Here is a 27162-nt window from a genome sequence, read left to right on the forward strand (position 1 = left end):
TCTGGATGCACCCTAAGGCTTTGGTTGATGGAGCTCTAAATAGAGCTTGGAGAGCCAGTGTGGACACTGGACAGCCAGTATGGTCTAGTGGTTAGAGTGTTGGACTAGGACTTGGGAGATCCAGGGTCTAGTCTCCACTTGACCATGAAGCTCACTGGGTAATTTGGGGTCTGTCACTGACTCTCCAAGGTGCTGAACGCAATCTCCAAAATGGGTTGGCAACTTGGATAGCTCCTTTAGAGTTCTGGCTGGTTCTGACTGAAACCCAGAGTGCATTTACAGCCCCCCTGAAATTGGAGCCACCAGCCTCCACTATTAAGGGCATAGGCTGCTGCATTGGCCCAAAGTCACAAATGCTCTGACCTAAATGAGAACACTCTACCATCCAACTCATACAGGAAAACTCCACTGGCTCATTCTGTAAACATATCTTCCATACCATGTCTGGATAGTTTCTAGCTTTGACTCTGTAAAGCCTTTCAATGAAAGTCGGTCATACAAGGTGAGTCCCCCTCAAGAACAAGGAGTGCAAACTGCGTGCAAACTTCTGGCTTCTTCTTATGGGGCTAACTATGCCCTACAAAAGCATGACAATAGAATCCCAATAGTAGCTTTTTGGGAAAAAGAAAAGCAGGACCATGAAGCTCACTGGGTAATTTTGGGCCTGTCACTGACTCTCCAAGGTGCTGAACGCATCCTAACCTACCTCACAGGGCTGTTGTGAGGATAAAATGGAGAGGAGAAGTATGAGAGCCACCTTGGGTTCCTCAGAAGTGGAAAAAAGGTGGGGTATAAATGTTGATGATGATGATGACGACCTTTTTTTATGTCTCTTATTTTGTTGGGTTTGCTTTAAACGTAAGGGTTGGGCATAAATCTTGCTTGCAATATGATAGATGGCAACAACTTCGGCAACAAAAACCAAGCTCCATGTTCAGCAGAAAGGAATGTGGCATAGAGGCAAAAGCTAGATTGTTTAGTCTTCATTACTTGCAAGTCTTAAGAGTCAGCTGACAGGCTACCACCTCTGGTGAACTGTGCACTTTCTGGATAATTCTTTACACAGCACATCTGTTTTGCCTGAATGAGGACTTGGGTAATTACTTGATTGTGCAATTGTGGGAAAAACTGCAGTTTTTCATGATTAACACATAGTAATGCCAGTAGAATGCACCATGTTTCACTTAAAACTCATGACCTTCTCAGTAAGGTATAGGGAATAGGTAGCCAATTTCAAATGTTTTATTGGGGACAAATCTAGAGTTATGGGTTTGGGGTTGATCTGAATGACCTTTCATGGCTCACTTACAGCCCAGGGCCTCTGATTACAAAGAGATTCAGGATCCTTTCCAACTCTGTAATTCATGACACTAAGATTTTTGTAAGTAGAACTATCCAGGTATCTCTACACCTGCAATTTATCACACATTAATGATTGGCCACTCATGGAAGTTTGCGGGTCCAGTACATGACATGGTAATCTTCCAGTGATTTTCCCGCCATTTCGCCCTGCCTATCCCGTGTTATCCCCAAACGGAAAAAATGCAGTATTTTTTAATCTTATGCAACAGGAGTACCATGGCCTGCCTGTGTACTTCTCCCGTAGTGTGAAAAACCCACTTTGTTTGGATTCTAGAATCATAGAATCATAGAATAGTAGGGTTGGAAGGGGCCTACAAGGCCGTCGAGTCCAACCTCCTGCTCAATGCAGGAATCCAAGTCAGAGCATCCCTGACAGATGGCTGTCCAGCCTTGTCTTGAAGGCCTCCAGTGTGGGAGAGCCCACCACCTCCCTAGGTCATTGGTTCCATTGTCGTATTGCTCTAACAGTCAGCAAGTTTTTCCTGATGTTCAGCCGGAATCTGGCTTCCTGTCACTTGAGCCCATTATTCCGTGTCCTGCACTCTGGGATGATGGAGAAGAGATCCTGGCCTTCCTCTCTGTGACAACCTTTCAAGTACTTGAAGAGTGCTATCATATCTCCCCTCAGTCTTCTCTTCTCAAGACTAAACATGCCCAGTTCTTTCAGTCTCTCCTCATAGGGCTTTGTTTCCAGTCCCCTGATCATCTTTGTTGCCCTCCTCTGAACCCTCTCCAGTTTGTCTGCATCCTTCTTCAAGTGTGGTGCCCAGAACTGCACACAGTACTCCAGATGAGGCCTAACCAGTGCTGAGTAGAGGGGAACTAGTACTTCCCGGGATTTGGAAGCGATGCTTCTATGAATGCAGCCCAAAAGAGCATTTGCCTTTTTTGCAGCCCCATCACATTGTTGGCTCATATTCAGCTTGTGATCGACAACAATTCCAAGATCCTTCTCGCTTGTAGTGTGGTTGAGCCACGTATCCCCCATCTTGTAACTGTGCATTTGGTTTCTTTTTCCTAGGTGCAGAACTTGGCATTTATCCCTATTAAAAGTCATTCTGTTGTTTTCTGCCCAGCGCTCCAGTCTATCCAGATCACTTGGAATTTTGTTTCTGTCTTCCAGAGTATTAGCTATCCCTCCCAATTTTGTGTCATCTGCAAATTTTATCAGCATTCCCTGCACCTCCTACTTCAAGTCATTAATTAAAATGTTGAAGAGCACTGGGCCCAGGACTGAGCCCTGCGGTACCCCACTCGTTACTTCTCCCCAGTTTGAGAAGGTCCCATTGATAAGCACTCTTGGAGTCCAATTCTGTAGCCAACTGTGGATCCACCGGATCGTTGTTTCATCTAGCCCACTTTGAGCTAATTTGCTCATCAGGATAGCATGGGGCACTTTGTCGAAAGCTTTGCTGAAGTCGAGGTATATGATGTCTACAGCATTCCCACGGTCCACAAGGCAGGTTACTTGATCAAAAAATGAGATCAGATTCGTCTGGCAGGATTTGTTCTTGACAAATCCATGTTGGCTTCGAGTAATCACTGCATTGTTTTCAAGGTGCTTACAGATGGATTGCTTTATAATCTGCTCCAGAATTTCGCCAAGGATTGATGTCAGACTAACTGGTCTGTAGTTCCCAGGTTCCTCCTTTTTACACTATTTGAGGATAGGGACAACATGAGCCCTCCTCCAGTCATCTGGCACTTCCCCCATCCTCCATGATTTCTCAAAGAGAATAGACAGCGGTTCTGAGAGTTCTTCTGCCAGTTCCGTTATTACTCTAGGATGCAGTTCATCTGGTCCTGGAGATTTGAACTCATTCAAAGTAATTGGTGTTCCTTGACCATATGCCTATCAATCTCAAGCTCATTTTGCCATCCTTATTTAATAGCTGAACAACCATTTCTTTCCTCTGTCTTTTATTATGCACGTAGCTGAAGAAAGCCTTTTTGTTGTTTTTAGCATCCCTCGCTAACCTCAGCTCGTTCTCAGCTTTAGCCTTCCTGACACCATCCCTGCAATTCTGTGCTACCTGCCTGTACTCTTCCTTTGTTACTTGGCCTTCTTTCCACTTCCTATATGTGTCCTTTTTTGTTTTCAGGTCATCCCTAAGCTTTTTGTGAAGCCACATTGGCTTCTTCTGTTGTCTTCCACCTTTTCTTCTTGTTGGAATTGTTTGTAATTGTGCCTTGAGAATTTCCTTTTTTAAAAGCTCCCACCCATCTTGGACTCCTTTTCTCGTTAGCGTCACTTGCCATGGGACCTTACTGATCATTGTTCTGAGTTTATTAAAATCAGCTTTCCTAAAAGGTACGTGTTTCCAGGGTACGTGTTTGACTACACTCGGCTTTTGCTTCCCTTAGAACCAAGAACTCAAGTACAACATGGTCGCTTTCCCCCAGAGTTCCTGTAACTGCTACTTTATCCACTAAGTCATCTCTGTTGGTTAGGATCAAATCAAGGATAGCCAGTCCTCTAGTTCCTTCCTCTACTTTCTGTAGGAGGAAGTTATCCGCCACACAAGTCAGGAATTTCCTGGAGGGGCCGTGTTTTGCAGTTGTTTGGGGTGTGGTCACGATGACAATGGCAGTCGCGTCGGGGTGGTGGATGTGTCGGCATACTGACTTGGCGGCTTTCCGCCATGCTGTGACTAAATGCAATGCACCAACTTTTGCTCCCGACTTTGGCTGCTTAGTCCACGACACTGAATGGCTGGCATGCCAGCATTCCAGCAGTTCCCCAGGACTGCAGTTCACATTGCATGTCAATCACAACTGAACCACCAGTAATCCGCGAGAGGAGGGAAAGAGGCAGAAACTAGGGAGGAAATTTCATGATGCCCCCAGTGCAGGTAATGTTTTTTTGCGGACAAGTACCCACCGCACGACAAGGTAAGGAACAGAATATAACAAGACAGAGCTGTGTAAAGGAGCCTGATCTAATCCTTCAATGAAACCAGAGGGAAAAAGCCCTGCAGCTGATGTAGGTTTATGCCCTTGCGTGATGAGCCCTTGCCTTGAGGCAATACCCTTAAGACCCGACAAAGGACAGCTGATAGCTGGTAGCATTCTGGTGGTGTGTTTCAATGGGAACTAGGATGGCCCAAGAAGGCATAGGTGATGGAAGTAGATGGCTCATCTTTCTGTGTGTTTAGTGCAGGGGTGGGCCAATTATGGCCCTCCAAATGGTTTGGTCTACAACGCCCATCATCCCTAGCCACAAGTTGTGTAGTAAGAAATCAGTATCTTTTGGAACTGGATCTGAGAAGGAGACAGAGAGCTGACTTTGCTCTCTTCAGGAAATCCTATGGCCATATGAGTTCCCCTTGAAATCTGACAGGGAACATAAATGTTTTGGAGGACTAATGCTGTGAAACACCCACCACCACCATCTTATGCTCATCCCGCATACATGTGTAAATAAACTTTATGTCACAGAAACTGAGTGGGACCGTGCCTTAGGGCATACGCAGTGGAGGGGTATGCCACCAAAAATAACTCAGCTGTAGGATGTTCTGAATGTTGCTCTGCACAGGCACACAGAGACCATGAAGAAGTCATCTCCAGTAACCTCCTAAGGAAACGGAACTCTGAGTAAAAATTGGAGCCCCTGAAATTTCTCAGGGCTTGAAAGTAGGATGCATGTGCATAGTGCTCGTATCAATGATACTAGTTATGGCGGCTACGTGCAACCTCCACTAAATACCAGTTACTGGGGTAAAGTAGCAGGAGGGGGCTACTGCTTGTGGGCAGGGATGGCGCGGTTGGGCACCTGTCGAAGGCCCACATCCCAGCAGGGGCCCACTGGCAAGAACCCATGAATCTGCTCCTCCTCTTCACCATCGCAACCTGCTTGTTCATGTGCTTCTTGCTCTGGCCCAGACAACAGGGGTGGTGAGAAGGAGGAAGAGTAGATGCCGCTGTCTGCTTTCTCAGTAGGTCTCTTCCTAGATGCAAGCAAATGTTAGCAATGATGAGGAAAAGGAGAAGTAGCAGCAGGCTGTTGCGAAGGTGAGGGGCCCAATGACAGTGTTTTGCCCAAGGGCCCTCCAGAGCCTGGAGCCAGCACCGCTTGAGGCCTTCCTATAGGCAACCAGTTGGTCACTACAGGAAACAGGTTATTGACCTTGATGGCTCTTTGGTCTTAGCCAGCAGGGCTCTTCATATGGATTTGTCGATCAAAATGACATAATCCCAATATAATGGGCAAATATTTATAATATTTGTAATAGAGAGTAACTGACTGAACTACTGCTATCTTATAACAACTGTACATGCATATCTATCAGGCTGAAACAATCTATATCAGTGCGTGAGTGTATAGGGGTCAGAGACCACAGAATAAAGCATCCAGGAGTATACCAAAGTACGTATACCAAAGACAACTTAACGTGATGGTCTTTTGCACTAGCATGATGGCCTTTTGTGTTAAACTGGAGAAAGACTGCAGTGAGGAGAATTTAGGGCAGCCTAAACACAGCTGGAAGGGCAAGGTTGGGGAAGGCTATTTGGGGAATCTATGACAAGCGGGGCGGGACTGTCAACTTTTCTACAAATCATATGCTGCTTTAGCTGTTGCAGCATGAGCTCAAAGGTTCTGCAGGACAGAAGGCTGCTTAGAGCATCTCTGCACCAGCCTAAAACCACACATTTAAAAGGGGGCTTTCTGGTTCTGTTTTAAATGCAGGATGACAACGGACTCCCTTTACATGTGCGCCCCTTTCCCCTCCCCCTCTCCCCCTCCCCCTCCTTATCTGAGTCCTCCATACGTTTCATTGAACTCGTCCCTCTTCTTGTGGCTTTTCCTTTTTCATGGAGGGAACGCAAAGGGAACAAAAGGGATCAAATAATTTGATAGCTCCTTATCTCTGATCTATTTAAAAATGGAATAAAGGGCATTTAATGCAGGAGACGCCCTGGAGGTTCACGACATCATCTAAAGGGCCTGCAAACTTCCGTGAGTGAGCAACCTCAACAGCAGGATAAAAGCTCCATGTGAAGAAGCCCTTAGACTGGGGTAGTGGAGGCTTGGGGCAATAAAATTAGAACTGCTTAGGATACAATCCTATGCATATTTAGACAGAAAAAGAAGCCCTTCAAATCCCAGCATGCCTCAGCCAAAAGTTGTAGGACTTTTTTCTGTCTAAACATGCATAGAACTGCGCCCTTAATGTTATTTGTAAGCATAGCAGAAGGCAGCATATGAAGTTCCTCATTTAGAGACACCCATGCCTCACTTCTATGCGCATTCCATAAAATAAGAATTGATCTCAATCATTAACATATCTAGCAAGTTGTTAGTTCTTTCAGGCCATAAACCTCTCCAATATTTTAAGTACCACATGAAACTATAGTTTAATGCTGGGGTGGGGAAACTTTTTCAGCCTGAGGGACGAATTCCAATCTGGGAAAGGTTGCGGGGCTGCGCTCCATCTGCAGGTGTGGCCAAAGGGAGAATGATTGGGGCTAAAATGTTATTATTACTGGTATAACTCAGAGGTAAGCAGGACAAGTCTTCTGCATGTGTACTCATAAGTACACAGGACTGAATAACTCAGCAGCACTGTCAAATTGCATCCAAATACTAAGCCTCCTCACATCTACTCAGAAGTAAGGATGAGCAGCATGTCTACTCACAAGTAAGCAGGACAAGCCTCTGCATGTGTACTCAGAAGTAAGGACTGAATCGCTCAGCAGTTTTCTCCCCTGCAGGGAAAAACTCTTGTCTCCGATCAGCTGCTGATCAGTGATAAGAGATTTTCCATACCAGGAGAAAGGGTGGGGTCCGCAGAAGAAGCTGGTGGGCTAGATGCGGAATCTCTATAGCCTGGAGGTTTCCCATCCTTAGACTCTAACAAGTGCTATACAACTAAAATAAACAACAGCTGACTTTGCCATTCCTTGACCATGATCTCAGGTTGGTTGCCAACTGCCCAGACAATGCAGTCTGGCCTGCTCCCCCCCCCCTTGAACAGCTGGATCTCAGGAAATCAGCAGATGAAGCTTTCACAGCTTGGCAAGAGGAATTGCCACTTGCTTATATTCATGTTACAGTCACACACACAGGAGCTGGTTCAAAAGCTGGCAACTTTACTGTGATATAAGGTTGCCACCTCCTATCCTGAAATTTCCATGGAGGCCCATGGGGATAAGAGATGAAGCTGCCCAATTTGTCCTGTTATGAATTCTGAAAACAGCAGCTGCTCTGGACTAGCTGTCGAGGCCCTTTTAAGTTCATGGTAGAAAGGCTGACCCAGTCAAGCAGTTGTTGTTCAGTCGTTCAGTCGTGTCCGACTCTTCGTGACCCCATGGACCATAGCACGCCAGGCCTTCCTGTCCTGCGCTCTCTCCCGGAGCGTGCTCAAGTTCATATTCATTGCATCCGTGATGCTATCTAGCCATCTCATCCTCTGCCGTCCCCTTCTCCTTTTGCCTTCAGTCTTTCCCAGCATCGATGTTCAATCTTGCCATCTCATGTTTGACCACCTCCAGCTTACCTTGATTCATTGATCTTACATTCCAGGTTCCTAAACAATATTGTTCTTTACAGCATCGGATTTTCTTTTCACCGCCAGACACATCCACAGCTGAGTGTCCTTTCGGGTTTGGCCCAGCCGCTTCACTCTTTCTGGCGCTACTTGGAAATTCCCTCTGCTCTTCCCCAGTAGCATATTGGACACCTTCCGACCTGAGGGGCTCATCTTCCGGCGTCATATCTTTTAGCCTTGTGATACGTTCCATGGGGTTTTCTTGGCAAGAATACTGGAGTGGGTTGCCATTTCCAGTACCAGAGATTAATTCCTACTGTGCGAGGTGGAAGGTCACAAGGTTCCCAAGAAAGAATACTCTTTGACATATAATTTCTGTTTTGTAAACTCAGATGAGTGGGGAGTAGATAGGGGTTACTCACTGGAGAAAGGAATGCACTCAGCACAGACTCAGAAGTACTCTTTTTAAAACAATAATCATACATGTTCCTGGCATTCAAAGTATGTGTTACAGCTGAGCCCAAATTCAAATTAAACACACGTATTTTCTGAATCAACAGGACTGCTGGCATCACAAAGTGACTTCTATATGCTCCAGATCTCCTTTTCTATGAATATATACACTATGAAAATAATGAAGTCAGATCTTGGAAACATAAGGAGTCTCTGAAGCTTAAATAGCAGATGCTGGAATTCTTTACAGGCCACATTTCAGTCACACATTTTACTACAAACACAGAACACACCCTTGACCTCTGGAAATTAAATATAACCACAAATAGCCTCTTAAATTATTCCAAGTAGCAGCTTTTCTGTTCACCAGTAGGTATTCATAAGAAACCCTATAAACACCAGACAGTGGCTAAACCTATCACATTCTCTTCTTTCTTCCAAATTCCTTGAGATTCAGTTCCCCACATTTCCATTTCACCAGAACAGCTCTGTGTAACCCAAAAGCTTGCATACGTTTCCACTCCATCCTAAGAGTCAGCTAAATTATTATGGCAAGAATCTGGTCTATTGCCCAGTGAAGCAGGGACTTTCTGGCAGAATCTGTTGTGATATGGCTGTGTCTCTTCGGTTTTATTAAGCCAGACGCCTCACTCTGGTATTAGATAAGCTCCGTAAGCTTCTGGTTTAAACTGAGGTAGTAGCACTAGTGTCAAGACCTTGCTTGAAGGTGCAGCAGTACAGAATATTTAGGCATGGGAGGCAGGAAGGAGAGAAGGCTGGATTCAAACTCACGCTTTTCAGGTGTAATTGGGGGAGCACCCTCAACAAAGTTATGAGAAAACCCTTCCTGAATCAAATACCAAAATTCAGGATCATTCCCTTCAATGAGGGCAAGGCCCAAAGATTTCCAGTTATTGCCAAATAAAGGCTTTTTTCCCCCTTCTAAGCAATGTTTTGTGATCTCTCCATTGTGGCTGTAGCAACCAAGTAGCTTCTCAGATTTTCAGACTTCATAGAACAGGGATGTTGAACCTCTTTCAGCCTGAGGGCGAAATGTAATTTCGGCGCTCTCGGGGGCTACTTTCCAGTAGTGGGCCCGGTTCGGTCCCTCAGCCTGAGGTTCTACACCCGTTATAGGACGTCTCAGGTTTTGCCTGTTTGTTGTGGGCTGCTAAACATCACACTACCTGCAAACACTCACATACCCAGGATTTTCTGGGAACTGGTGGGGGCATGATGGGGCAAGGAAGCAGAGCACACCTTTGCTTTGTGTGGAGTGCAGTCAGGTAGGGGTAGCCCTGCCCCATATAAAGCCAGCACATGCTAGAGTCCCCAGGAACTAGGCTCGCAACAGGCCAGAAAGCCACCGCCCACTAATCCTGCCTTCCCCTGTGACTTTAACAATGATTTGAGAGATATATAGAGACTAGGAGGCAAGGCCACTCATGGTGTAGTGTTTTGCTCTATCACCAGCCAATTGTTGCTGATCAAGAACTGTTTAAAAAGAGACACCTGGAGGGGCTGGGTTGAGAGTTGGCCACCTTATTCAGAAGGCAAAAATAGTGTTGCTCTTGCTTCAGTGAATCCTTGTGCTGGTCTGAACTCCGGCCTTTAGTCATCCACAGCTAGGAGTTAGGGTTGTCACGTCCTCATCCAGTGATGGCAACTTCCTACATTTTAAAATGTTTCGACACACTACGATGGCCTGATCTGCCCTTCTGCCCCATTATTTCACAAGTCCACCTGCTCAGTTAGGCTGCCTGGCCATTTTGCTCTGTTTCCAGAGCCTTGTTAGTCTGTTGAAGCAAAAACAACAGAGTCTCTGGCTCCTTAGATGAATAGCACATTTATTCTGGCATATGCTTTTGTGGACACTGCCCACTTCATCAAATTAACACCTCCTGCATGTGAAGTGACAGTGCCCATGAAAGTTTATGCCAGAATAAACGTGCTGATCTTTTAAGGAGCCCCAAGGCTCTTTGTCACTTCACTCAAGAAAATGTGGGAGAGACGGGGGGAAAGGAACCAGCAGAAGAACAGGACAAAAGGAACACCAGAACAACCCCTCTGCTGAAGAATGGCTCATCTTCCCCAGTATCCTGATTCCTTTAGCAGCCAACCAGGTGCCTCTGGGAAGCAGTGGTAGAGTGGCAAATTTTGACATGCAGGCGTTCATTATGATGATCCCCTTAGCCGGCCCCCCCAGGAGAATCCAAAAGCGCAGGCAGCTGTGTGGATCCATCTATACATAGGATGGAGGAAACGGGTGGAAGTGTTTTCACCCTCTTTCTTGCGTAGATTCTCATACAGCAGCTCCCCCAAGCTGCTGCCCTCTGTATGTTGTTTCGGACTACAACCCAAAGTGCAGTGTAGCAGACAGAGTGTTGGACTAGGACTCAGGAAATGAGGGTTCAAGTCCCCATTTGGCCATGAAGCTCACAGGGTGACTTTGGGCCAGTCACTGGCTATAAGCCTAACCTACCTCACAGGGTTGTTGTGAGGATAAAATGGAGAGGACCACATAAGCCACCTTGAGTTCCTTGCAAGAGGAAAAAAGGTGGGATATTAACAACTGACAAAGCTGTCTGGGGCTGATGGGAGCTGTAGTCCAAAACATCTGGAGGGCACCACCTAGGGGAAGGCTATCAGAAAGACTTTCATGTCCTCCCTTTGTCATCTTATTTTCTTTTACCTCTATGTACAGAGTACTTCTTGTCACTGAGTAATCCCAACCAGACTCCAGATGTCAGGGTCCAGGGAGAATGTCTCAGCAGGCGGATAAGACTGGATGTCTTACTGAGAACTCCCCCCTTTTCATTTGAAAAATTCACTGACCAATGTTCCCCCTAACAGACTCATAAGAAATCAGGTTACACAAAGCAAGCTGTGAAGTCAGTGCCTTACTTACCACCTTAAGAAACTATTATACAGCTCTCCTACTGCTGTTAACATCATCTTAGGGAGAAGATATGTAGATGTGGCAGACTAAGAAGGGAGCAGATTACCATCCTCACCCTCCATTAGGGCTTTGGGGTCCAATAAGCCAGATGGAAACTATATATGAATGCTATAGTGCCACCCACTGCTTGGGCAGAGAAGCTTCTTCAGATTCTAAGAATTCATCTGCTTTGAACAGCGAAACAAACAGTATTGTACAAATGACCCAATGAGCTATCTGCTCAATTGCACTCGATCAATGCAACGTTTGAAGCGCAACCAATACATTTCTTTAAGATGAAGGCATTTGTTCTTGAAGCGTGATGCTGGTGGTTCAATGGTGGGTGGGTATGAAAATGTGACAGTCTTTCAAATGTTCTCAGATGATTTCCATACATTGCAAGAAGCTGGCTAGCATGGTGTCAGCTCGCTCTTTAGGTAACCAGTTCTATTCCATGGGGATCTAGCAGAGGGGTGAGTAGAATTTCAGATGTTTGGACTTCAACTCCCATAAGCCTCCAACAGCATCGCCAATGGTCAGGAATGCTGGGAGTTGAAGTCCAAAAATCTGGAGATCTACTTTCTGCCCTCCCAATTTCTAGCAGACTTGACATTCACCCAGGAAAGCTACATACAGCCCATCTTTGTTCATCTTTTGAGAAAGCTGAGTGTGCAGAAACTAGGCGTGTCACCAATTCAGAACCTCTTATGGCGCAATCCTATGCAGGTTTAAACAAACAAAACAATTCATACAAATCCCAGCATTAGCTGGCTGGGGAAGGCTGGGAGCTGTATGACTTTTTTCTTTCTAAACCTGCGCAGCATTGTACCTTTAGTCAATTAAGTCTTCATAAATGTACTTGTAGAAAAAAAGAAAAAAGAAAGCACACTAAAGAAAAAAAGCACACCTTATTTTTTTAGATAATGCAGACATGTTGTAGAAGGCATCATAAAAAAGAGGCATCCCCCCCCCCTTTCTCTTATGCAGGCAGGCAGGAATGCCTCTTAAGAGCACACTTCTCATCCGCAGTTTTTATATTAAAAATAACTAAACGTGCGCTGCCCACTTAAAATCAGGAGCAGCTTTTTAGTTGCTCAAAACATTTTTAAATATACATGTTAAATAAATATGGCAGCCCCAATGGGAACTGTAGGAAGAAACCCACATGAGACCTGGGTCGCTAAGGAGCTGACCCAAGAAGCTTCCCCTCCATTCACAATTCACCAGTCATTGACATTAGATGAGCCAGTACCACCATCAATCCTCAATGCATGTCTAGAAGTGTTCCGTATGGGAAACATGCACAGGAATGGTGTGGTAGGCATAGCATGTGTGTTCTGCATTTGGAAATTTGCCTCTGGCTGTTACATATATATTCCTCCTAGGTCCACAAACTGGAGATAACAAGGGGATTCTTCTCTTCACCTCTTCCCCAAGCCCCTGGTAGCCTTCAGGTGAGAGGGCAGGGTGGAACCCACGGAGGGAGCCCAAGCCTCCGTGGACCAGATGGAGAACCTCTGTGGGTCAGATTAGGCCTGCAAGCCAGGGGGTCCTAATCCTTGTCCCGGGGAATGCACTGCAAAACACCCACTGCTACAGAGCTATAAATAAAGGAACTAGAAACCAATGTACTATGCCAGTGGGCCCAAATGGGAGCTGGGTCACACCCACACCAATTGAAACATGCATTAATTTGACTGGATTCTGTATTCATTTGTGCTACAGCTAGTATCAGGACACACTACTATTCCTTGCATTGGCTTCACTTTGATTTTTACAAAGTATTTTCTTCTCTGTACTCACCTAACACAGGTGACCACTTCTTGTATCTGACAAACCAGGCTCTCTGGACCTCAAAGGTTATGCCACAATGACTTTGTTAGACATTAAGTGAGGCAAAACTTCTGTTGTTTTTGTATGCTCCTTGCTGCCCTTTCCCAGAAACCCAAGCCTGAAGAGGCAACTGAGCTCCCACCACCTACCACTCCATCCCAACTGTGGTGCGATTTACTCTGTACAAGAATGCTGGCCTCTATTAAGAGATAGGAGGAAGGCAAAAAGAGAAACTAAATATGGAAATGTACCAATGACAAAAAATTGATTGCAGCCCAATACATTTGGAACAATAAGCTCCTTCTTTAGGGGCAATCATACACATCCAAATTCTGAGAATAGGCGAGGTCAACTACAGAAATAGCAATTTTGCACCATCAGTGTTGGGCTGCAATAATTTTTTTTGTCATTGGCATATTTGAAAACTAGTTTCTCCATTTCCATTATTTCTGGTTTGGGTGCCCCCTTTAGGTTTTTCTTTGCCCCATTATAGGGTAAACTTCATGACCCAAAGCTTTGACTCTTAGGGTATAATCCTATGGATATTTAGACAGGAAAAAGTCCTACAACTCCCAGCATGGTTGGCTGGGGAATGCTGAGAATTGCAGGACTTTTTTCTTTCTAAAAATGCATAGGATTGCACCCTTAGGCGCACAAGTCTCCCATGTCCAGACACTATTACTAAACTAGTATTTTGGCAATACGAACCAGCCATACTAGCTTGTTTTCATACTGGTTTATATTTTGTGGCTGAACCATCTGAGCCCACAGCAATATAAAACTACAGCTACACTACAACGTGCCAGATTCTAATAGCAACCAGTTTGGCACTTCGTTCTTTATTTTGGAGGATACCAGTGTTTATGCACTCACACTCTTAAAATAAGAAACTTGGCTTGTGCATTATAACTACCAAATTTGGTTAAAACAAAGCTTTTGCTATCTTACTTTCTTGAGCATTTATGGTACATACAATTATTCTTCACGTTATTTATATCAAGTAACAGGCTCAGCAGTTTCCAGCACTCATTTCTCAGCCAAAGTCATTAATATGTGTTGGCAGAGGCTATGGTCAAACATTACATCTAATTTAGGAGTCGGTGGAAAGCTGTGATTAACAGTGCTTGAAGAATAAGCAATTCTCTAATCTTGGTTGTCTAACATTTTTACTGTACAGTTTTTGGTCAAGTCACACCTTTCTCTCTATGGAGAAGAGATCAATCATAGGCTTTGTTACAAGCCTACAGTCAGGAAAGAATTAACTCCTAAAAGCTGCACTTAGATGTACTATATTCACACATGTGGCTAAGGGTGGAATCCTTGTTGTTGTTGTTGTTCAGTCGTTCAGTCATGTCCGACTCTTCGTGACCCCATGGACCATAGCATGCCAGGCCTTCTTGTCCTGTGCTCTCTCCCAGAGTGTGCTCAAGTTCATATTCATTGCATCGGTGATGCTGTCTAGCCATCTCATCCTCTGCCGTCCCTTCTCCTTTTGCCTTCAATCTTTCCCAGCATCAGGGTCTTTTCCAGGGAGTTTTCTCTTCACATTAGGTGCCAAAATATTTGAGCTTCAGCTTCAGTATCTGTCCTTCCAAGGAGCACTCAGGGTTGATTTCCTTTAGGATGGACTGATTTGACCTCCTTGCAGTCCAGGGGACTCGTAAGAGTCTTCTCCAGCACCACAGTTCGAAAGCATCAATTCTTCGGCGCTCAGCCTTCCTTACAGTCCAGCTCTCACAGCCATACGTTGCTACTGGGAAAACCATAGCTTTGATTATACGAATCTTTGTCGGCAAGGTGATGTCTCTGCTTCTTACTATGCTGTCTAGGTTTGCCATAGCTTTCCTCCCAAGGAGCAAGCATCTTTTAATTTCATGGCTACAGTCACCGTCTGCGGTGATCTTGGAGCCCAAGAAAGTAAAATCTGTCACTGCTTCCATTTCTTCCCCTTCTATATGCCAGGAAGTGATGGGGCCAGATGCCATGATCTTCGTTTTTTTAATGTTGAGTTTCAAACCAGCTTTTGCACTCTCCACTTTCACCCTCAACAAGAGGCTCTTTAGATCCTCTTTGCTTTCCGCCATTAGGGTGGTATCGTCTGCGTATCTGAGGTTGTTGATAATTCTCCCGGCAATCTTAATTCCAACCTGTGATTCATCCAACCTGGCGTTTCTCATGATGTACTCTGCATATAAGTTAAATAAGCAGGGCGACAATATGCAGCCTTGTCGTACTCCCTTCCCAATTTTGAACCAATCGGTTGTTCCATGTCCGGTTCTTACTGTTGCTTCTATGTATATTTAAATAGAAAAAAAAAGTCCTATCGCTCCCAGCATGCCTCAGCCAGTCGTGCTGGATGAGGCATGCTAGGAGTTGTATGACTTTTTTCTGTCTAAACATGCTCAGGATTGCACCCCAAATGCATAAAGAGGGGAGATTGGGGCTTCCCCATGGCACCTGCCCTGTCTAGCACTTTCACAGAGTCCATGTTTAATCCTGGATTGATTTAATACCCACTGCCACACACCCAGTTTTGAAGATGAATTTTTAATTCTGTGGACACCAATATCTATTGCAACTTAAAATCTTCCCAAATTGTGGATCACAATCCCAGTTAGCAGACAGGATCCAAGTCTCCGCTATGATCTTTAGCTTTCACTTTTAATAAAAGGCCTTTAGGGGTAAGCGGTATTTAGGAACTACCAGGCTTTGGATTAAAGTCACGTATCCAAATGGTCCACTATGATGCACACATTTTACAGTGAAAAAACCCTTTCTAACCATTTCCAATACATGTGACAAAGAAATGTTGTACTGATAAAGCCTCAAGAACTTTATATTTAATCTTATGTTCAAGGATTCTCATTTTTAGAAATGTTGTCCACACCAGTGATACTTTGTACCAAGAGTGAGAGTCTAAAGTGAGGTTGCTTGCCTAAAAGCTCATCATATAAAAATGGGTACAGCTGTTGTATATTATCTAAAACATCCCTGATGCAATGACTTCAAAAGACATCCACATATCATGACTAGAGGGGACATTTATGTCAACATGCTGTTCTTACTCAGGTAACCACAGGGCTCAGCTGGCATTCAAGAACCAGATGCAGTTGGTGGAACTTTCAAACAAACCCTAGAAGTCTTGATATTCTAAGTTAGGAAATGCTGCTGCAATGGGCCAATAACACCAATTTAAAGAAGTTATCAACGAACCTCGTGCTTACTTTCCAAAATAATGAAAATGTTCATAGTTGCACTACTTATGAGTTATAACGAAGTTTTGTATGACATAGTCACCATACTCATGTTTTCTACACTACAAGGAGAAAGATAACAAACATGTTTTGAGGTCTGAGAACACAAAGCTAAAAATTAAAAGGAGAGATCAAACAGATTTGGTACAGAACACTGAGAACACACTGTTTAACTAACCGAATATACAAAATAGGAATTGGGAGTCCCAGCCATCATTTCCATTCACATCAGAAGACGGTCTTCTACATCCTAAGAAGGAGCTTATTCCTTTTCAAGTGACCAGTTTGTGCTTTTGGTGCTTCTTGAAATTAAGTTGCACTTTGATGCAAGTACATTCTTGATATTAAACAAACAACCTTCTATTCTCAACACCATCAGAAGTCAAATAAATGTAATGGCCAGGAATCAAAGAACTGTGCAAAGAACATGGGCCCAAGGGAGTTTTAGACTTGTTTTTGATCAGTAGTTCTCTTTCCCAGAGGGCAAATGACCTTGAAACTGAGGGCAGTTGCAAAACAGTTGTGATATAACAGGGTGTCAGGTGTACAAGGAAAACAAACTAAGATCACTGCACAGGTCCATGAGAAAAAAAAATATAAAATCCATGTTTTGTGTGTGTGTGTTTGTCTCTGCTTTTTGTGCCACCTTGCTTGATGAAGAGTTCTGGAGAATGCAAAAAGTTATACATACTTTTGTGGCATTATGATTGGTCCTAATAAAGGCATTACGCAACTGTGGACAGGTGTTTCCTGTGGACAGGAAATTAGTAAAAAAAAAAAGTTCACTGGGTATGTGTCCATGAGCTTGTGCAAGTCTAAGCAATTATTTGTATTCCAGACAGCGGGAAAGTTGAGAGCATTCCCTGAACAAACAGTGTTTATACCATTCTAAATGTAGTGGCATTTTTCCTACTGATTTCCAGCAAGAACCTGTGTGATTTAGTGGTTACTGTATCTGACTAGGAGAAGGGTTCAGATCTCCATTCAGCTCACTAACAGCACAATCCTATGGATGTCTGCTCAGAAGTAAGTCCCACTGAGTTCATCGGGGCTTACTCCTAAGTAAGTGTGTCCAGGGCTGCAACCTAAGTGACCCTAGGCCACTGTTACACAAAGTCCTTTAAAAGCAATGATCTATTCTCCTCAGAGGCTAGTTAGGGTTATCTCAGCAGTGTATTTGGTATTTTAGACAAACAACATAATTCGTACAACAGTAGAAGAACAAAGAGTGCTGGCCAAAACAAGGCTTCAAAAACTTCGTTTTTATATATAAAAAAAAATTTACAATTTGACATGACCTTTTCATATTTGTTAAATAAAAGAGCCCACTTGGTGACCCTGTTAAAAATCTGTTCTGTTATATGAAGTCATTTTCCTGAGCTAAATGATACAGATAAAGTAAATGCAGTAGTTATAGCAGCAGACAGAAAACAGTTTTACATCTTAACCTTGCCAACAAAACAAAATTACAATGGAAAAAACACATTCTAGAAAGGGATGCCAAAATATCAAAGCATAAATTGCTCTTATTGGGCACGTACATTCAGCTTTCCCCCCCAAGAAATTACATTCAGCTACTGTCAGACAACAGAATGATGATCCATGGAAGTGTCAAATAGAAGAGCTCAGTTCCATATCATCCCTTGCTGTCATGATCCAATCCGATCTCAAAAACACTTTTATTACTTTTTAAATTTTGGATAAAGCCATCACACGGCTGTAAGGAGTCTTGAACGATTCACATCTTTACTCCTAGAATATTTCATCTAACATACACATCCGGGATTTTCATATCCACTGCAACCACTGATTGAAGATCAAGATTTTCTGAACCTATTTTGCATTTTTAATTAATGCCACAATTAAGCCCAGAATTACACACATGTTTGCCTCCCAGGTCCTACTGGGCCCTGTATAACTCTGTCCTATACTGCAGACAAATTGTTAGAAGACTTAGAACAGAAAAACGGGCATTATTACCAATGCTCTAGCATCTCACTGTAATAAAACAAGTAATCTGTTTTACAATTTAAGAGACAAGTTCCATTTCAAACTCTTTAAATAAATCATGTCAAATATAAAGCAAGAGACACCAGCTCCTCATGGAAGATGCAAAATCCCATACCTTCCCCAGTTACTTTAAGTTTTGAAGGTATTCTTATTGAGAAATGGCATAAATCTTTTAGATGAGCAGTGGAGTAGAATATTTAAATCTCATATAAGCTAATATACAAATCTAGGTTCCAAAAATTGTTGGAATTGAGAAGAATACAAAACACAGAATCTCTAGAAGTTGCAATAATGCATAAATAAAAATAAACTATAGTTACAAACCAAGTTCTTCCCCATAGGGAGTTTAAAACCCAAAGCTGTTCCCACAGAGGTACATATTACTGTAATGTAAGCTTCTTACAAGAAGCAGAACATACTTGCCTTCTTGATTCTAGTTTCAACCCCAAATTCTGTTAATTTATTCTGGCCAGGAAGGCAACTGTTAGGCTAACGCTCTCTAATTGTGCAAAAAAACCCAACAACACAGAAATTCAGGATAGGTAAAATCAACACAGAGAATCATCTGCACTTTTAGTAATAAGAAATAAACAACAAAAAATTAGTATGTCAAATTTATATTGCTTCTGTTGCACTTACTTCCAGGTGCAACACTAGCCAACGCATACTGAAGACTATGAAAATATTTTGACTGACTTGAATGTGATCAAGTCTTCTAGATACAGTTTCAGCTGCATAATGGCAAGCTCTTACAAGAGTGGCTGGCATCTCTGTTCCCACTGGGCATTTGTGGTGGATCAGCACTTTCAGCGATGACACCTGAGCAAATTAAATTAACATGATATGAAGAGTTTAAGAAAGCTTCTCTGAAACCCTGGCTTTGTTCTGTGCAAACTGCGCCACTACTCCTTTGATTCTCTGCATTCTTGTTTTTAAAGGAATCTGTACTTTCTTCTCCACAACAGCCAGAAAAGAAGTGAGGCAGGAAGTCACTTTTCACCACAGACGCATTCAGTCCCGAGACTGATAGAAGAGGATATAACCAGACTCTGAGTTTTTTGAGATGTCCGACGTCAACCCGTAGAATTCTTCAATAGCTTGTGCATCTATTTTCTGTAACAAAATGGAAGGGTATAATTTCCAAAGAAAGAAAATCCATTGTAATTTATGTTGTACTAAATTTTTAAGCTTTGCAATAAAAGAAACATGACTAAGATTGCTACAGCAGCGGCATGTTATAAAGAACTTTCCTGACATTTAAAACATGACGAGAGACACTACTGAGAAAAATATGCACAGACAAAAACACTTGGGCAAGAAGTAGCTCCCTGCCTTTGTCACTAGAGCAGAGTTTCTTTGCTAATACTTCTATTGTCTCAAAGGTCATCTAAAACTAAATAGTAAAAACAGAATGGGCGCAATCCTAGCGGGATAGTTGGCCACCTCCGAACTCGGAGGTGGCCGACTATCCAATGCAGGGTGGACAGAGCGCGGAGGGGATCTTCTCCTCCACAATCTGGCTGCCCTGCATTTGTGGCTACAGCCAATTTTGGCTGTCTAGCTGGGGACTTCGAAGCGGAAGGGGGGAGGCCGGATGATGCATAGGAAGTGTCATAACAACACTTCCACAGTCTCCTCCCCTCCCCTGGGATCATCCCCTTTTCGTCCACTCTGCGCTGCAATTACGAGCGCGGAGATGGGAAAGAACCGTGCTGCCTATGAGAAGGCGGGGGAGGGGAGCACAGTTTCTGGGATCCAGGCTCGGAGCCCTGGCTCCAAGCTTGGTTCCCAGAAACTGGAAAAAAATCTATGTCTGTCTAGACACTGTCTAGCGGCCATAAGATTGCTCTCCCCAATAATTTAGAAGTAACAGTTCTAGAATTATAGCAACTCTTACCTCTACAATGTCATCATCAAAGAGCAACCAAAAATCATGGCTCTTCACTATTGCAATATAGTGTCCTCTGTTCGGTCCACTGTGAAAGAAAAAAATGACAGATTTTAATGTTTGTCTTCAATTTTAAGAGTATGTCTTCTGCATACGATGTTGAGAAACAACTTTGATAACTTACTTCTGCTTATTTTCTCTTTAACAAAGCACATTTACATGAAAACAAGTTCCAAATATTTACAACAGTGCATTAAAAGATCTTAAATGACCCAAGCTGCAGAAGCAATTAAACTAGAGAACAAAAAGAGATATGCTAGTTCATTGCTGTATAAGAACACACACCAAAAATACCAAAAAGCTCTTTTAAAATACAACTTTCATACAAAAATTGATAGCTAAGTGAAAGCACCAGGAGCTCAAGCATCCCCTAATTTGCAAACTTGTATTTCTAACACAGAACACTTTCCAGGATTGTTATTAAGCAATTTAATCGTCATTACACCAATTTGTGAGGACTCCAATATTCACAATTCTGTAAGAGATACAAGCCCAGCACACATATGGGATACAACTGTTCACTGATGTACATTTATCAGACAGTTCAAAAATGGGAGATGCAAAGGACATCACCCCCCAGTGGTACCTACTTTGGACAAGTTTATTATTAATTCTCTCATAATGCACATGTAATGCTGCAATTTCCTGCCAACTGTTCCTGTACAACACTGTCAGTCTCTGTTAGGAAATAGATCACACAATTTACTACAGTGATTATGAAAGTTCCAATATTTTGGGGGTAAGAATATTGAAATGTATCTGACACTCTGGGCTGCCCCTGAGTGTCTGTTTCTCCAGTGCTACAAGCATCTTTGACCAGGATGCTGGCATCCATAGCCCGCTAGGAATAATGCACATCTTTCCCTGGGCTTCCAAATCAGGAAGCATTTGGAAGAAGTGGTCAAAGCCATATATATCCCTTTTAATTCACACCTTCCTAGCTTCATCTCCCAACCCAAAAAATGAAAAGGTCTTTCTGCGTATGTACCTCACACCTGATTAGTGAACCTATTTTTCAAGTACCTGCTTTCCTTTCCCTTCTTGTCTCTTATTATATTCCTTTAACAAATATGTTCCCTAAATTTGGATAGGAGGTTTGAAGTATGGATTTCTGACCAAATCCAAGGGAGAGGCTTCTTTCTCCCCACTTGCCTCGCCACTTGGTTCATTAACAGAGTTCAATGACTTGTGTCTGTGGGGCAGTAAGAAAAAAGCAAGCTGCCTGACTGTGGTGTTGTGAGGTCCCAGCTGGTCACTTTCTCATCTCATTCACTAAAGCCCCATCCCTATCTTAGTGGCATGGCTGCTGCTTCCCATGCCACTCTGGTAACACATAGAGTAAGGCAGGGTGGGGGAACCTCAGGCCTGGGGTCCAAATCCAGCCTGCCCAGGGTCCCCAGATGGCCACTCTCCTTCCCCTTGCCCCACCCCCTTTCCCCTAACTACCATTTGGTGGTTTCCCAGATTTTGTGCAGTTTTTTACTCACTCTAAAAGATTGAAACTCCTCTCCTAAGGCTTAGTTACTAGCAGGAAGAGCTCTAAGCTAAAATATGCTGGGTCTTTTGGTATTTTGGCTACACTGCTTTTGCCTCTGGCCTCACCCACCACTGGAATGCAGCCCCCAAGAGCTATTTTCTGAAATTGAATTCAGCCCTCAGGGGCAAAAAGAAGTTCCCCATCCCTAGAATAGGGAAACCACATAGGAGGTGCTGTTGGGTGCCATGTCCTATGCCCCTACCATGTGACATCCACATTCCAACATTACCAGAGTGGCATGGAACATGCCCGCAAAGCAGCAGAAGCCATACCACTGTGGTAAAAACTGTCTCTTAAATGGCTTAGGACAGGGGTAGGAAACCTTTTTTGGGCCGTGGGCATGTTTGGCAATTTGAGAAACTATCCTGGGTACTACCCCAAAACAGCTGCCATGGGAGGAGTAGAAAAGAACAAGTAACTGGCTCAAAGACTGACAAGGCAGAGGTGGGGTCTGAGCCCCAACAGACTGAACAATTCTTTTGAACCCACAGTGTTAAGCACCAACAGAAACCTATTTCACAGCAATCTCAACTGCCAGTAAGAAAGTATGTTAATTAAAAAATAAAAGTGGGAGGGGTAGGATACCTTGGTGGGCACCAAGAAAGGTGTCTGGGGCTGCATTGGTGCCCACGAATGCTACACTGCCTACCTCTGGCTTATGAAGACACGCTTATGTAAATGTGGCATTTCCTCATCTCATCTATACTCCAAAAAACAACATTGCCAGAAAACTCTACATATGTAATAAATTCCAAAGGATTATATTTTTCAGGAATTTAAACATATAAACACAGAACTATTTCCCGGTAAGTCATTGGAAGTAAAGGATCACATCATATTTTATTACCTTCCACAGTGAACTACCACGGCCACAAGATCATACATTCTGTCAGGATTAGTGGCATCTCCTGATGTATTAAATAGGCGAAGCTCTAAGGGAAACACGACCCTGTAAGAGAGTTTTGTATATCGATGTAGCTGATCCATATATTTAAATCTCTTCAGATGCAGAGCTAGAATCATAGGCAGTTTTTTCACTTTCATCCTGAAACAAAACAAACTGCATCACCACACTCATGTCCAAGATTTAACTACATTTCAAGTCTGTTTTGATGACAGTATGCAAAGCCATTAAACATTATTAAAACGAACTCCAGCATCAACACATTCCTGCACACATTACAGAATAAAACCCTTACCAATTATGCTGGCACCTTCCAAACATTATATTCAAATAATGACCCATGGTTGATACAAAGCAAGTCACAAATTATTATATACCAAGATTAAAAAACAGTTTGACTGAGGGATTGGGACAGAGCTTCTGAAGAGGGGATTCCTAAAAATGCTCAAATGTGCTACTGCTTGCAAGTAATGCTGGGTGGAAACAGCATCAGGTTTGCATTTTGTAAACATTTTTAACCCTTTGGGGCTTTTAAGGAATTTTCCAGATCCTTTTGCAAAAGGATTCAAACTGTTTACAATGGTGGGTGTGCATATTGCAGTGTTTTCGTGGTGGGGAGTGGGGGGAGGAGGAAGTAACATCCTTGATGCTGACCCAACTGGTTGACACTCCCTCCCATGCAAACCTGTCCTCCATAGCTGACAATCTCAGGCAGCCCACTTAAAAGCAAAGCAGTGCAAATTGATAACATCCTTATGGATCTCATCCATGTACACTACATTATTTCAATTGTATGTGCATTTAGATGTAAATTCATCATGCTTACAATGCAATCTCCAATGGGTTGAAGAAAGAAGCCCTAAAAGTGGCACCAAGGAAAAGCATAGCAGAGGTGTGAACGTTTTGACAAAAATAGTAAACAGGTGGGATTTTTGAGGACTCTTTTGCACCCCTCGAAAGCCCACTTTTCACATTGAAAATCAGCATCATGAAAATGCAGCACATCAGTACGTGCAAATGTATGTGCTGGATTGCAGCCATTAGTTGAAAGCAAACTAGATGACAATAGCAGTCACATCTGTAAACAAAGGCTAATGAATAGGCAAGGTACACCGTTATATATAAAATTGCTTTGAAATTACTTCCAGAACATTGCACCATTTCTAGGAGTTTAACAAAAAACTAAACAAAACAAAAACATTACAAATATGCCAACACAGGATTTTACTTAAATCTTTTGGGAATTTTGGCTGATATGTCCAATTAGTGATCCCAAATGGCTAGATCATTGGCCTTATGAGTTACCTTGACTATACTCCTTGAATAAAAGGGGCATAAAAATAATAAATAATGAAACTTTTCCAGATTTGGAACTCACTTGCTGGGTTGAGGATAAAAGTGAGATTCACTTTTTAAATTTGATTTTTACTATATTAGGCATTATAACGCTACTTTTCTCCCTTTTTACTCTTCTGCTCTCTCCTCCTCTCTTTCTTTTTCCTTCCCTTACAAAGCTTAATTGTATGTTAATATTGGTGGTACCATTTATGGCACTCAGATGATGTTGAAGTGAGAACCAGTTGTGGTTCTCACCAGTTAAAGACCAAGAAGCTGGAAAAATCTATCACTTTCAGATCACAATGTAGAACTAAGAACACCAGAGACAGAACTGCTGAGTACCTAATGCACACGTTAAGAAACTTATTGTTTACTGATTCAGAAGTATCAAATGAAGTTCCACAGAGGGCCCTCGTTAGTTCAGCATAGTTTAATTTTATTAGTGACTTCGATGTAGAAGAGAATAACCTTATGAAATTTTAATCAGTCAATCAGCTAACATTCATTTCAGCCATAGGTCATCATCATAAAAAAGCTTCAAGGGCAATAAAGGAAACACATATACCAATGCATAACCAGGAAAGTTACATAATAAGCAAGAGATATATAAGATTTTATAAACAGAACAATTTGTGCCAAGTGGTTTCCACTAAAGGATATTGTGACTGTTTGCACATACTCATTCCTGGTCTTTTCAGACTGGGTTCACACCACACGACAACCCACACTCAAGGCTGAGTATGGGTTGAGTGTGTGTTGTCACTGAACCATGGGTTATTGTTGAAATGGTTTGTTAACCCTGAGCAACACACAGTTCACAACCCAACAACAAACTATGGGTTCTCTTCATGGATGGTTCATGGTTAACAAATCATGGTTTGTTAGCACAGCAGGGTTCGCACAACACAACAATCCACATTTCAACAACAACCCACAGTTCAACTCATACTCAACCTCGAGTGTGGGTTGTTGTGTTGTGTGAACCCAGCCAATGTAATTCTGTGAGTTAGGAAGGAGGTAACAGCTAGAACAAATCTTTTGTATGTCCATGAGACCAAAGCAAAACTGTGGAACCCTGACAGAGTAATATCTGGGGCACTATGTAACAGATGGCATAGAACAAAGTGAACTATGTCCACTATTTTAATTTGGCTACATGGACATTTCCCTAAAAGCTGAGAGCATTATTTGAAAAAGCATTCCAGTAAAGGTCTTTCTTGAAGAAGGGCACGTAAGATCTTGGAAATACCATTGATGAGAATGTGGTACCACCTTAAGAGGGACCAGTGAAGAACAGGCACTCTCAATTATTCCTATGCCTAACAGGGAATGCTGCCAAACAGATTAAGGATAAAATTTAATATCCTTTGAAACCTTCTGTGCTCATCATCTCCACATATAGATCATATTCTGACAACACCTTACATTGCTTTGCCCAGCCACTCAAGGCTGGCTTCTCTAAATTGTTGTTGTGCGTTAACACTGGTGTCATGGTAACATCTAGAGCCAGTTTAAGAGTCTAAACTTTTCAGATGAAACACCACAGGGAAGGGGAGTAAGAGTGAAGATGCTTAAGGATAGGATTAGATGTTATATGATCTTGAGACATTAAGGATGTGGATAACTGAAGCACAGAAGTCACATATTTGAATAAGCAGGTTAACTAAACTTAAAGTATCTTGGATACTGGATCACCCAATTCACACGTCACAGGGACGAATGGAGTGCAAGAGCGTTTCCACTTTTAATTAACAACCCAGAAACAGGTTGTTTCGTGATGTGTGAACCTGGAAACTATGAGTTAAACAACCCAGAGTTAACCCAACAATTACTTATGGTTTGTTGCTGGGTTAACTCTGGGTTGTTTAACCCATAAACAACTCAGAGTTCCTGGGTTGTTCCTTAAAAGTGGAAATGATTAGCACATTGTGCGTCCCACTCATCCCCACAATTCCTGCATTAAACAACCTAGGAATTGCTGCCGTGACGTGTGAACTGGGTCATACGGTTGGATCCAGGATCTGTCTTCTGTTGATGGAAGTATTTCATCAAGTTGCCTCCGGCCAATTTTCAGGGATTCCCCTCTGCGCTACAGCTCACCTCACCCCATTCAGCAGGGTCCCCTAACCCTCTGTGTAGCATTTTCAGGGGGCTGAAGAAGCTGCAGCTGTGAGGAGGGGAGAACAAGGAAGTCTCTGCTTCTGCCAACCCAGTTGGTCATGACTAAATCTGGATCCAGTGTATTTATTGGGGCTATTACCAAAACTGAACTCTCAAAACATGACATAAGGAGAAATATTTGGATGGATTGCTAACGAACTCTGAAACCTACAACACATGCTTAGGGTACCTTTTGTGTGCTTCTTGCTTACTGCGACACTCTTCGCAGTAATATTTATATTCACTGCACAGGGTTTCTGTATTGCTGAAGCCCCTAAAATAGAAGAACATCCATCAAAATGCAAGAGAAACTCCAGTTTCTGCATGAATAATACCAATAGCCTAACAACCATCAAAGGCCTCATCTAAATGTAATCTGTACTGAATTGTGCACAAAAGTATTACACTCTTCGGGACATGTCGGTCCCAAAGGATAGGAAATGCAAAGTAGATATAATGGTATCTAGTGGTTCAAGTTGATATGAAATATGAAGAGTTCTATGAAATGCAAAAGCTTGATATCCCCAACACCAACATAAGCCAGGCTAGTTAAAGGCATATTTTATCTATGTCATCTAAAGCAACCTTGTACATTTTATGTATACAGACAGAACCATCAGTAGATCCCATACCGTAAACAGTGTGTGATTGAAGTATTTTGCTCCACATCAACTGAAAGGTCTAAAAAGTCTTCATCTTTGCTGCTTATCTGCAAATTAAAAAGAAATCCTGAAGTTTTTTCCTCCCACACAGCAAATTTTAAAACAAGATCTCAAAGTGACCTACAGAGTGATCTGGTAATAAAAGTAATTGATCTTGAAAACCCCATTCATGTAAGAGGAAGACAGGATTATAATTTGAGCAAGAGTAAGCAAATGAGTTGGTGAACTGGGAATATAATTTGTCTCTTGTGAATTTAACTGTACAGATACTGGCT

At 42.8% G+C, this 27162-nt stretch overlaps 1 protein-coding gene across 1 annotated transcript in view; it reads right to left on the reverse strand.

Moving 5' to 3' along the window:
• Window positions 1–17484: 17484 nt before the first annotated feature.
• Window positions 17485–27162, reverse strand: part of USP12 (ubiquitin specific peptidase 12) — a 30150-nt gene continuing 20472 nt past the window's right edge. Inside the window, exons 5-9 of the mRNA XM_084842900.1 lie at window positions 26858–26934; window positions 26416–26499; window positions 22671–22868; window positions 20236–20314; window positions 17485–19451 (exon numbers count right to left, since the gene is read on the reverse strand). Of these exons, the coding sequence (XP_084699026.1) occupies window positions 19350–19451; window positions 20236–20314; window positions 22671–22868; window positions 26416–26499; window positions 26858–26934 (540 nt within the window). The 3' untranslated portion in view covers window positions 17485–19349. The remainder of the gene's footprint in view (window positions 19452–20235; window positions 20315–22670; window positions 22869–26415; window positions 26500–26857; window positions 26935–27162) is intronic.

Source organism: Heloderma suspectum, chromosome 3, assembly GCF_057233095.1.
Source record: "Heloderma suspectum isolate Gila_16-S chromosome 3, 16-S_ref, whole genome shotgun sequence".
Taxonomy (NCBI): Eukaryota; Metazoa; Chordata; class Lepidosauria; order Squamata; family Helodermatidae; genus Heloderma; species Heloderma suspectum.